The following is a 13,741-nucleotide window of genomic DNA, read 5'->3' as shown; positions in this document are numbered from 1 at the left end:
TTTAAAGTTTGCCTTAATTTGAGCCCCCCATTTTACATTTTCTTCTTCTAAAATCCTGGCAGCTGTACTCTGTTTTGGTAACTCATGAGGAAGAAGAGAGAAAAGGGATTGGGCATTTATAGAGACCTACTATGTAAGCTTGACAAATATTATCTCACTCGATCCTCACAACCCTGGGAGATGGGTACTATGGGCATAGTACTAAGCTACAAACCAAAAGGAATCTCAGAGGTGAGAGCAGTAGAAGGAGCTAAGTAGAAGTAAGAGTCCTTTCAAAACCATATAAATTATAAGGAGATAGATTCCTTGGAAAGTAGTGGGATTCCCCTTATGAAATCTCTTCAAGTAGAAGCTACTTGATAAGTTTTTGTTAAAATATTCTAGAAGAGGTTATGGTTTCATGTAGCAATGGAACTATATATGATTATTTCAAGTCCATGAATCTATTACTCAATAAAGGCTACAGTCAAATGAAAAAAAAATGCCGAAAAAATAATCAGAGCAGCATTTACCAAAACTCATCCATCTAACTGGTTGTTCTGTCAATCTTGACCTCACTCAAGGCAAACAGATATTTACTCATTTAAGAACTTTCACCTTCTACTCATTTCAGGGAAATAAACATACAAATCATAAGTAGTATAACAAATTTGGTTAGAATAAATCTATTCCTTTGAAAGCTTACAGTCAAGCTAAAACAAATTCAATGCTAAGAAATAACTGTGTTGCCAGAAAGGTTAAATTTTAAGAGGTTAGGAATGTCAGACTTGTCCAGAGTCCCATATCTGATAAGTGCCTGAAGCAGGATTTCAACCTAAGCTTCTTGGATACAATATTCACATACATGCATGTGTTCATGTTTACAAGCATACACACATATATACTATGTATTTGTATATATGATATTATAATCCATAGGCACAGCTGTGCTTCACTGTGAAAAAATATGGCAACATTAGATGCTTTATCGCCCTTGTTTTTCATTTAATGATTAATGAATTGTGCCCATCCTCAAAAAAAAACTACAAAATAAAAATAGCTCAAGAAATAATAGTGGCTTAATGAAAGCCTCAGAATGGACTAAAAAGGCTACATTCCTAAGCAAGGTTTCTGGTCTCTTCTTTTTAATCCATTAATCACTGATTTGTTTGCTGAACATGGGTAAAATTGACTCGACAATGAAATGAAGTCCCTCTTCCAATCTTCCTCAAAGATAAAAGCTACAGTGCCCTGACTATATTGTACCTTTCAACCACAAATCACTTTACCTACATATCTCTTGATTCTGATAGCAATTCTGAGAGTTGAATGGTATAAGTATTATTACCAATGAGGAAAATGGGGATTCAAGATGAAGTGTCTGCCTAAACTCACACAACCTATCTCACTGTGGAGTCATGATTCTAATCTAGAACTTTGGATTTCTAGGTTGATGCTTTGATGTTTCCTGAGAGAATTCACCAATCCTTACCAAATTCTTCTTGATTTTATGGTTTTAGAAAGTTCCTTGCAACATTGAGATGTCAATCACTTTGATCGAGGCCATTTAGCAAATATGTTTCAGAGGCTGAATAGGAACCCAGATCTTTCTAACTCAAAGGCTGATCCTTTATCCACCACACTATGTTGGACTGGCAGTGCAAAAAAAAAGAAAGCCTCTGCCTTTGGAGCACTAAATAGAGGGCCAAACCTTGAACTCAAGAATATATTTATTCATTATCCTCCATCAGGTTGTTACTGACTCTGTGTGACCTTTTATCTCTCTCTTAGCCTCAGTATCTTCATACCATGTAAAAATAGAATAATAAGAACATCACTTCAGGTGGTGGTAAAGATCAAATGCAAAACTCTTTGCAAAAGTTAAAGTGTTATCTTAATGCTAGCAATTATTTATTATTGCTGCTGTGGTTAATATGCATTCTATTGAGGGTCTTTAAGAAAACTGAGTCTATACAGATTACTTTGAGAAGAAGGGAGAGAACTTTAACAGTTAAGAAGATGAGGAAAACTCCTTCTCAAGTAAGGAGAGGTCTCTCCACTTTTCTCCTGCAGGGTCTTCAGTAAATCTTTAACAATGGGAATGGAGGAGTAGAAAGTCCACCACTATTGTTTTACACTGAGTGGTTTCAAAGAAAAGTATACAGGCATTTGGGGAATTTTAGCTGGCAAAGTTTTGTTCAAGACAAGTACAGTCCAGAAGCCTCCCCAACACTCTGAAGAAGGAATAGGGCTGACCCAAGGAAGGTGACATTTTTTATCAGATTCTTTCCCAACTGAGTTGTGCAAGTTTCCAGAAGCAGTGCTTCCTGTTTATCAGAGGACACGCCAATAATCTCCCTTAATTCTTTTCAGATAGCAGTTTTGTGACTCATAGTCACTAAGGCATTTAATATTTTCTAAACCAATGATAACTTTAAAAATGTATTTGACAATCTTACAGTTGCACAAGTTTTAGAGAGAATGTGATCTAGTGGAAAGCTTTCTAGACCAGTTAGCAGGGGATGGAAGTTAGAGAATGAATCTTGACTTTCTTTCAAATAATATTTACAATAGTGTTAACATGTTCTACTGATACATTCAGCTAATCATAGGATAACAGATGAAGAGAGAGAAGAGAGTTCAAGGGATAGCTAGTTAAACTCTTCACTTTTACAAGTGAGGAAACTGAGGTCCAGGGAGATTAAAGTCATGGAGACAGCAAAAGTTGCAAAGATGAGATTTGAAACCATAGTTTTAATTGCAAAGTTCATTTCACGTTACCCTGTATGATACTGCTTATAACAGTTCTTTCCAGATACAGATATAGGTCTCTCCTAATCCCACCTCAGAGAAAATGGAATCTTTCTTTGTAACAAAGAAAACACAGCTAAGCAAAAACTATTGATTCAGTGACTCCTGACATCATGTTTAGCATTCTGTCTCAGTGGTCTCCCACCTTACTATTAAGAGGAAGAACATATGTTTTTATTATATATTTTTGGACCATGATTGATGATTTTAATAACTCAGAATTCCTTTTTTATGTTTTCATTTTCATCATTGTCATCATTGTGGCTATTGTTCTTCTAAAATTAGAGGGCATTCCCTTCTCATTCCGCCTTCTGAACTTCTTCTCTCCCTTTGACTACAAGCTCAGCTTTTAATCCCCTTCATTGATTCATCTGAATTGACATTTTTATAGAACATTCTTACATTCTATGCTACATAGTTATTTATACTTAATAGAACATTTATTTTTTATATTTTTACTTATTTCATTAAATATTTACTAAGTGCATGTAAAATACTTTATAAATGAGGATACTGAGAATTCAGAGAGGTTAGACTTGACTATGGTCACCCGAATGGAGCAGAGCTAAAAGTAGATAACAAATCTGCTTGCAAGACAAGGCTTCTTTCCACTTTATCACACCTCCATTCCAAGTAATTAAACCCATTTAAGAAAGACATAATCAATGTGTCTGTATCTCCAGGTGCCTTTTATGAAGACCAAACATCCCCATTGGAGAAGATGGATGATGCTATACTTCCAGGTCAGGAATTTACCTATACATGGCTGATCACTGAAGACAGTGGACCCACAGTTAATGACCCTCCTTGCCTCACACACATATATTACTCCTATCATAACTTAGTACTGGATTTCAACTCTGGCCTTATTGGACCTTTGCTCATCTGCAAGAAAGGTAAGCAAAGAATAAAGGAAAATAAAGGAACATAAAATTGAATAGCAGCAGGGTTCCTATCATTTTAGTACTCCCTTTAAGTGATGACCATAAAGAATTTAGAATTGTACCACTGTTAGAGTTGAGAAGGGAATATTTGCGACTTTAGTATTTGGATCTCCTTTTACTTGTCCTGAACCCCTAAAAAATCCCCCCACAAATAAGCCAACCAAAGCTTAAGGGAGTACTGAGGCAACTAGATGGTTTAGTAGAAAGAATACTGGGTCTAGAGTCAGAAAGATCTGAGTTCAAATCCAATCACAGTCACAAATACTTCTAACTCTGTGACCCTGAGCAAGCTATTTAACCTCTGATTGCCTCAGTTTCCTCATCAGTAATATAGGGGTGATAATAGAACCTACCTCTCAGGGTTGTCCTAAGAATCTAATAAAATAATATTTGTAAAATGCTTAGCATAGCTTCTGGCTAGTGGTGGATATCTAATAAGTGTTTCCCTTCTTTCTATATTTTAATGACACATGGAACCCATTAAAATGTTTTCAAATTAGAATTCCTCCTCTAAGATGTGCCACTATGAAATATAATCAGTCTCCCTCTGTTTGAAAACAGCTTGAAAGAAGTCTCCCCCCTGTCCATTTGAAGGACCTGTGGTCATCTGATTATCAAACAAAAGAAACTTGTACATTCTTCCTTCCAGAGAAGCTGAATCTGTTGGCATGCCTTTATGCAGTTTATCTGATTGAATTTCATTTTGCAGAAAATAATATCAATGATTTAACATTTGCATAAACTTCTTACCTAGAGCCCTTATCAGAATCCTTCTCACAACCCAGAGATGCTACTGAAGTCATGAATCCTGTGCCAACAGAGCCCAAGAGCCAGAAGGTTCTACTGACTTGGGAACCAGGATCACTTTCTATATGTTCCTAAGATTTTTCTATGAATGAGCTTTATAACACTCCAAGAGCATTTCATCTTGGCCAAATTCTATGCACTCCTTGGACTTTTCTTGTGTTGTAATATGCTGGCTCTTAATGCAACATTTCTTCATTTAACCAGATCTTTTTAATTTCCTCAAGTTTTGTACTAGAGATACAAAGACAGGACCAAAATTTGTCCTTACCTTCAAGAAGTTTTCATTCTACTGGGGGTATTCCACAGTCCCAGAGAAGTAACTACAAGATAATTGGAGAGATGAGAAAATACTGATATATAGGCAGCTTTGGAAATGCTTCCAGTAGAATGTAACTTATGACTTGAGCCTTTGAAGGAGAGGATTCTAAGAGGTGAGCATGAGGAGGGTGTCCATTCTAGATGCCCACATGTAGGCATGCATATATACACATAGACATGTGTATGTGTTGGACACATTTACCTAGATGCCTCTGTTCTTGACTTAGGTTCAAATCATATCTCTGAGGTTCACTCTCTAGGAAAGGTAATATTAGTCACTTTTATAAATATAACCAAGTGACCAAGTGGAGTCAAGAAAGATTTTTTGGTTCATTTCAGTCATGTCTGATTCTTCATGAACTCATTTGAGGTTTTCTTGACAAAGTATTTGGGGTTGTTTGTATGACCTTGGGCAAGTCTCTTAACCCTCCTATCCTCAGTTTCCTGATTGATATGTCAAGGATGTTGGACTGGATACTAACCTTATAAGCTTCCTTCCAACCCTAGTTCTATGATGCTTTTGATGATGGGTATCATCTGTTGCTGTCTGCTCACATCCACTACGCCCCTCTCCATGACCATCTATGAAACACTAACTAGTGTCTTTGGGAAACTATTGGGTTTTTCATCTCCCAACTCCAAAGCACCAATGGTTAATTGATGAAGAGGATGTTTTTGAAATCAGTTGTTCACCATTAACATTTTGGGAAATGCTACTGAATGGAAGTGTTACTTTTCTGGGATCTTTTCCTAGGAACAGATATTAGGAACTATCTTAGAATAGTTTTTAATTTTATTTTTTCTTGATAAAGTTATTTAGAAGTATTTGTTTCCTTCTTCTAGGCAGCCTAACTGAAGATGGAACTCAAAAGATGTTTGATCAGCAACACGTGCTAATGTTTGCAGTGTTTGATGAAAGCAAAAGCTGGCAGCGATCACCTTCTCTGATGTATACGGTTAACGGCTATGTGAATGGAACACTGCCAGGTAACGGGTGAGCTGAGTCTCTTGCTGGCTGTCTTGTACCTAAAGTCAAATTAACCCATGTGGGATTCTTAAATCACTTACCTAGGAAAGGTAACATTAGTCATTTTTTATAATCATAGCCAAGTGGTCAGGTATTGTCCTTGGAGTCGAGAAGGACATTTTTGTTCATTTCACTCATGTATAATTCTTCATGATCTTATTTGGGGTTTTCTTGACAAATTTTTGGGATAGTTTGCCATATCCTCTTCCATCTCAATTTACTGATGAATAAACTAAGTTAAGCAACTTTAAATGACTTCCTAGTAAAGTGTCTGAAGCCAGAACTCAGGAAAGGAATCATCCTTTCTCCAGGCCCAGCACTCTATTCACTGTACTACCTGACTCTCTGGAGTCAAACCCTGAGTTCAAATCCTCTTCCAAATTTACTAACTGTGAGATATTCTACTTAACTTCTCTTGGCCTCAGTTTCTTCATCTGTATAATAGGCATAATAATAATAATAATAATAGCAACAACCTCAAGTAACTGTTACAAGGATCAAATTAGATAACATATATGAAACCTTTTGCAAATCTTAAAGTGCTATGTAAATGCTATTATTATAATATAGAGAAAAGTGAGGTGGTTCATTCTAATGTTTTCCAACCAACATTAACCTGTGGTTTAGTTTAACCTCTACCAGAACCAATCTGTCCTCTGCAGCCTCAGGCCTAAGCTCTTGGCACCTTAAGAGATGAGACCAGAATCTACAGAGAAAAGTAGAGCAGAATTGAAATATATTATACTATAATAAGTTATATATAAATTAAATTTATATTATATCAAATTATGGCAGAATTTAATATAAATATTTTAACTTATAATTATATTTAATATGATTTTAAATTAAAATAATTTAATACAATAAATATAAATTATGAATTTATAGGTTTTAAGAGGCAAGGACTTTTAGTGGCAAAGCTTTTGTGGACTAACAAATTTGTCTTAGCATCTAGAAGAAAAAGGAGAGAAGAGGGATGGGGAGGGGAGGGGGGATGTGGGTGGTAGAGGAGAGGGTAGATCATAGAAGAGGATAGTCAGATATAACACATCTTTTTTCCTTTTTTGTTTTTTGGATTTTACAAGGCAATGAGGTTAAGTGGCTTGGCCAAGGCCACACAGCTAGGTAATTATTAAGTGTCTGAGGCTGGATTTGAACTCAGGTCCTCCTGACTCCAGGGCCAGTGCTCTATCCACTGCGTCACCTAGCCTCCCCCCCCCCTTCTTTTTTACTTTTTGCAAGGTGGTGGTATTGGGTGGCCTGTCTGGGACCACAGGGCCAGGTGATTGCTGGGTCTCTGGGGTGGGATATAGGCTTGGGGCCTCTTGGCTCCAGGGACAGTGCTCTGTCCACTGCACCACTCAGCTGCCCCACAGCACATTTTTGAAGAGGGACAAAGTGAAAGGAGAGAGAAACTATAATAGATGGTAGTGGGGAGGAATGGATGGAGGGAATTGCTATCAGCAACAGCAACTGTGGAAAAATATGGAAGTAACTTCTATGATGGACTTATGATAAAGAACGTGATCCACCTGAGACAGAGATGATGGTATCAGAACACAGGCTGAAACACATTTTTTCTCTTTCTTTTACTTTATTTCTCATGAGGTTTTACATTTTTATGAGGGAGGGGTATTATGTTTACTCTTAAACAAGAATATTTTAGTAATGTGTAAATAAATTAAAGAAAATTAAAAAATTAAAATAAAAAGAAATTTGACTTAGATCAAGAAATTAAAACAAAACAAAAACAAAAAAACCCACAACATTGGTCTAATGGACATGATTTCAGAAATCAGAAAACACAAGTTGGAGGCTCAAGTTCCTCTGGAAAGTCATATGCTGCTTGGATTATCATCACTTAGCAATGTAATCATGAAGTCTTCGTTGACTCTGTGTGTGCATGGTTTATTTCATGCTTGTTGGGATTTTTGGAAAGAAGTGGAAAGCTGCCATTTTTTAAAAAGCTATCTTTCTTTCTCATTAATATTATTCAATGTTCTAGTGATTCATTTTATTCAGTCACTCAAATTTTGCTCCCTGAGTCCAACAGAGCAGTTGCCAATTTGCTTTGATAAAGGAAATTTGGATCATCAGGAGATACTTAAATCGATGAAATCACAGTTTGGACAAATATACAATGAAATTATCCTTAAATGTGTACCTATTGTTTCCCTCAGGGTCATTTAAGCTCTCTGAGATCAGAGGCTATTTCATTTTTATTTTTGTTTTCACAATAATGAATATATCTGACACATAGTTGTTGCTTAGTAAATGCTTATTGAAATTACTATAATTGGGGGAGGCTAGGTGGTGCAGTGGATAGAGCACCAGCCTTGGAGTCAGGAGTACCTAGGTTCAAATCCGGTCTCAGACACTTAATAATTACCTAGCTTTGTGGCCTTGGGCAAGCCACTTAACCCCATTTGCCTTGCAAAAACCTAAAAAAAAATTACTATAATTGAGCATTGGGGATTACCACCACATGAAAGTTTTGACCTCACTCTGATAGCTTACTGTGGATTTAGGCAAGTCAAGTTTGTTCACTTATTAAAAAAAACTAATATCAGTTTACCATACATTTATTATCTACTATAGGCTAGGGATTGCGTTAAGTGCTAGGGTTATAAAAAGGCAAAAAAGACAATTTCTAGTCTAAGAGAACCCAGCTCAATCAATGAGGAGACAATATGTAAACAACTAGTTAGTGAAGATGTCCAGAGCTGGGAGATTGGGTGCCTTATTTGAGGAGGTGACCAATGTCACTGGTTTCCAAAGTATGTGGTGGTGGTGGTGGTGGGAGAAATATAAAATGTTTAAGACTGAATAAATGAAAGGGACAAGTTTTAAATGGCTTTTAATTCCAAGAGAGGGTTTATCTTTGATCCTAAGGGAGTTTTAGGTAAAGTCAGTGCCATAATGAATAGATGCATCATTGCCTGACTACTGCACCCTTCAGACTTCCAGGTCTTTCTGTCCATTCTATAGTTAAATATCCTTTTATGTGTAGCCTCCTACAATTAGAGCGTGAGGTCACTGAGAGCAAGAGTTTTCTCAATTTCTCATATCTTCAACACTTAACAGTACTCAGAACGAAAAGTAAGTCTTTAATAGCTATTTATTCATTTATTCAATGAGTAATAAATATATGACCTATGGATCAATTCTCCGTAACATTTGATTATAAATATAAATCAAAACTAAGAGCTCTAATGGTTTGAAACGAAAAATACCGAGTTAACCGATAACAACTAGGGTTGAATACATAGCTCCAAAGGTCATTGAGACGTTTTCCCAGAAGTCCTCCCCAGGGACAGGGAGGATTTGACATCTTGAACTGGCTTTCTCATGGACATTGGCAATTCGGTTTATCTAAAAACTACTCATCCCCCCTCCCAAAAACATTCTCCTCTCCCTAATTTCCCTATTATCCTTAGGAGTATCCAACCCAGACTTCCAAACTAAACATCATCCTCACCGCCTCACTCTTTCTTGCTCACTCCTTTCCAACCCTCCAAATCTAACCTGTGGCCAAGCCCTATTGTTTCTCTCTTGACAACACCTCTCCTCCTTCATATCTGCCATCCTGCCTCAACATTTCACACCCACATCATTTTAATAATCTTCTGGTTGGTCTCTCTGCCTTAAGTCTTTCACCTCTCCAATGTGTCCTCCACTCAACTACCATCTTCCTAAAGCTCGGGTTTCACCATGCTGCTCCCCTACTCAATATTTAACTTCAGAGGCTCACTATCATATCCAGAATCTAGAATGAAATCACTCTATCTCATAAAGCTTTTCACTCTCTTATTCCTTCCTATCTTTCCATGATCACATTTTACTCTCCTCCATGTACTTTACTCCAGGGGCATTGATTTTTTTTGTTGTTGTTTCTCAACTCCATGTCTTTGTTGTTGACTGTCCCTCATGCTTGGAAAGTTCCCCCTCTTCACCTCTGCCTCTTTGCTTCCTTGATTTCTTCTAAGACTCAGTTCACATCCCACTTTATGTGAGAGACCCAGCCCCAACCACACCACCACAACCAGTGCCTTCCCTCTGAGATTACCATCTCCTTACCCTTGTTAGTACATATATAGCTGCATGCTGTTGACAAGCAGTTTAAGCCAGTATATTTTTGCTTTTCTTTGTGTTCTCAGCACTTAGAACAGGAAGAGCATAAAAAATTTTTGTATGCTGTCGATTGACACAAACCAATACATGCACCTGAGAATTTATCTTCTCTCCTTCTGCCCTTTACCTTGCTTCTAGGAACTCAAACGAGTATCATGGGAATTTGACCTTGGTCCTTGATGGAGTGAGTCAGTAATTGCTTTTGTCTTTAAAACGAAGGAAAAAGTCCCAAAGTAGCAAAGGCCCTTGTGAAGTTTGGATAAGGTTTAACCTCAGCACAGTGGCAGAGGAGCATAAGACCTCAGGACCTCCTTCCCTTAATGAGTCCAAGAATGCAGCTTGTCCTGGAGCTGAGTTGAGTTCCCCTTCCTGGTCTAGCTCTTTAGAAATCTCTGGCTTTAGGAACATGGGGCATTGAATTCATTGACCATTCTGACCTTGACTTTTCCTTCTCTTTCAGATGTAACAGTCTGTGCCTATGACCAAATTAGTTGGCATCTAATTGGAATGAGCTCTAGCCCTGAACTATTTTCTATTCATTACAAGGGGCAGGTACTGGAACATAACTCTCGTAAAGTCTCTGCCATTCCTCTTCTTGGAGCCACGGCAACCACTGCAAATATGACTGTGAGCCATGAGGGAAGATGGAAGATATCTTCTCTCATCCCAAAGCATTTTCAAGGCAAGGAGAATCTTTTCACAGTTTTGAGTTTCTCTGTCACCTAAAGGGATAAACTGTTGGAGCAATGACTTAAGTTTAAATTAAAAATGCACAGGGAAGCTCCCTCCTTCAAGATCTCTGCCCTTGCCACACCCACTAATGGAGAAGGGATTTATTGTTTATGGTCATTATTTCAGTGGACCATGGAACTGACAATTATACTCAGGATAATGGATTTTTTCATTCTCTAGTGGGTTGTTTGTATTACTCTGTGGCAGTTAAGCATCAATAATAAGCAAACTAGTTCCGGAAGCCCAATCCACTTCTGGAGGCTGCTTTGTCATCATATTTCTGATGTTCTTAGATATAGTCAAGGTCACCCATATTTTGGAAGTCCCACAAGTGATCTTTGGAATGAAGGAAATGGATCCAATTACAAGCCAGTCATTTCTGGGGGCTCTTCCTCTCTTTTCCAACCCGACCTGTCAGAGCCTGGGAGAGAAGAGTCTTGCTGCAGCCTCAGAGCTCACATCTAGTCAGTACTCTAATCAAATCAAGATAGTGGGGAATGGAAGTAGTCTTTTGAAAATCTGGGTAAAAACAGAGGAGGCCCTCTCTCACAAAGGAAAGAATAGAAATAAGAAAGTGAAAGAGGGTAATGAATACACTCAGAGGTGAAACTATATTGTTATTCTGAAATGTTTAAGGTGTGGTCAAAAGTTTTGAACATACTTAACAATTGGGTACCCAAGTTTTGCTGAAGACTTACAGTAAAGGGGAACCCAGAGATAATTCATTATCTTTTTGGTTAACTCTCCTTGTTAGGAAACAGCAAGCCCAAATTTGGTTATCTGCATCATTCAAGTATTTTTCCCATTTCTACCCTCTAAGAAGAAGAGAATTTAATTCTTCTTCCAAGGCAGTATTTCAAGAACTTAAAGATAGCCATTTCATCCTTCTTCCCTCAAAGCATCTGTTCTCCAGGATAAACATCTCTGGGTCCTTCAACCCATCATAAAATGAGTTTGACTTGATGAACTTTCCATTCTGGCTGTTTATTATCAATGGCTTTCCCAAACCTATACCATGGATATAAATAGAACAGAAATTATGCTCCTCTTGTCTAGGACAAAATGGATTTTTACTATGTATTTTCTGTCCATTTTCCTTCCTTTTTTCCTTCTTATTACTTGTTCCCTCACTCCATATCAATCCCAGGATAATGCTCTCCCTGATTGCATACCTTGATGCATGTTCCCTAATTTCCTCATTATCTTCTTCATATTCTGAATAGCTGGGATGGAGGCATACCTCAAAATTGAAAAATGTCTGAAAGAGACCAGAAAGGTAAATAAATTAACCCGAGATCAGAGGCGCTACATTAAGAAGTGGGAGTATTTCATTGCTGCAGAAGAAGTCATTTGGAACTATGTCTCAGAAAACAAGGAGAACATGGACAGGTAAGAGGGTATACTACTACTACTACTACTACTACTACTACTACTACTACTACTACTACTACTACTACCACTACCACTACTACTCTTGTTTTGATTACAAGGGTCCATAAGTACAAAGTAATATGGACATATGACTCTCAGGACATAGGGTAGTGGCATCTCTTCAGTTCTTCAATCTAATCTGCCCTTTCCTCACCACTTTCTGAAACTCACTGTAATCAATCATTACCTAGGCCATGATTATAATATTGGAATCCAAAGTGGATACAAAAGTCTTATTTTTAACATGCCAGGGAATAAGCAGGCATGGAATAGAATGGAGATTATCTCTATGGATAAGAAGATGCTATTCAGCAACCATCCCTGATTTGCCTAGTAGGCAGCAAGGTGATAGAGTTCACTGGACCTATGGTTAGAAAGACTTGAGTTCAAATCTGAACTCAGATACTTTCTAACTGTGTGACTCTACACAAGTCACTTAACCTCTGCACTGACTCCTTCAGTGCTAAATAGGGTTGATAGCACCTTCCTCACAGTTTTTGTGAGGATCAATGAGATAACATTCTTGAAAAATACCTTGAACATTTTCGTGTATAAAAAACAATGTTTATTCTCTTCCCTTCCCTCCAGGATAAAGAAAATCTGTTCATTAAGCAAAGAAAGTAACTGGGAGGTATAGTGAATTGAATTGTGATACATATAGTGGTTGTGTTGGTCCTTTATCCCCTCAGGTCATCATTGTGGTAAACTGAGGTATTCAGCAGTATCTATACATTTGGAGTAAGGGCTTCCTAACTCCAGGTCTGGTGCTTTATCCACTGTACCACCATTCAGTCCAGAGTAATACAAGGTATACTAAGCCCCTTTATTCCTGTAAACATTTCAGACTAAGTAATGGTGAAATAGACTGCCACTCACTTCTACTATTCATTGCAAACCCCCTAGAGAGCCAGAACATCCCCCATGAGAATTCTTATTATACAGTATCAGTTTACTCCTATATTGTTCACCTCCATTCCCTGTAACTCCTTCCATTATCAGCACTAATAAGAAACTAGGTTTCAATGGAAGGAAAAATTAGCTTTAACTTTGTTTATGATTCTCTTTTTCTTTCAGAAAATATAAATTTTGGTACAATATTTTGCCAAACCAAATTGGGACAAAGTATAAGAAGGTAGTCTACAAAGAATATCTAGATGAAACTTTCACCAAAATCAAAGAAACTAATGATCCCCAAGAAACTGGTATCTTGGGCCCTATCATTAGAGCCCAAGTCAGAGATACCCTCAAAGTAAGTAAGCAATGGTGGGACACAGACAGAGGAGTAGTTGAGTAGAGTAGAGAATGTTTCAGAGTATCTGGTATTGGTTTTGTTTTTGTTTTAAAAATTGTATATAAACAATGAAAAGAAAAGGTATGCATCATTTCCTTCTTTCTCTTCTCTACACTCTCTTAAATATGCAAACATAGCTATTATGGAGAACCTAGTGCCTGTCTCTTTGCCCATGGCCTACATATGAAGGGGCTTCCAGATATTATAGGAAAGTATATATTTCCCAAACAGCTCTGGAGATAGAAGACCTAGGAGACTCTAGAGCAGGAG

At 37.5% G+C, this 13,741-nt stretch overlaps 1 protein-coding gene across 1 annotated transcript in view; it reads left to right on the top strand.

Annotated features, from left to right (window-relative positions):
- The window catches only part of F5 (coagulation factor V), an 83,565-nt gene that overhangs the window by 17,017 nt on the left and 52,807 nt on the right, over nt 1-13,741 (top strand). The window contains exons 4-8 of the mRNA XM_074221964.1: nt 3,474-3,686; nt 5,703-5,846; nt 10,478-10,699; nt 11,973-12,138; nt 13,255-13,429. Of these exons, the coding sequence (XP_074078065.1) occupies nt 3,474-3,686; nt 5,703-5,846; nt 10,478-10,699; nt 11,973-12,138; nt 13,255-13,429 (920 nt within the window). The remainder of the gene's footprint in view (nt 1-3,473; nt 3,687-5,702; nt 5,847-10,477; nt 10,700-11,972; nt 12,139-13,254; nt 13,430-13,741) is intronic.

This window comes from Macrotis lagotis, chromosome 2 (genome assembly GCF_037893015.1).
Source record: "Macrotis lagotis isolate mMagLag1 chromosome 2, bilby.v1.9.chrom.fasta, whole genome shotgun sequence".
In the NCBI taxonomy this organism is placed as follows: Eukaryota; Metazoa; Chordata; class Mammalia; order Peramelemorphia; family Peramelidae; genus Macrotis; species Macrotis lagotis.
Note: the sequence above shows the minus strand (reverse complement) of the source record. Positions and strands in the feature narration are given on the sequence as shown.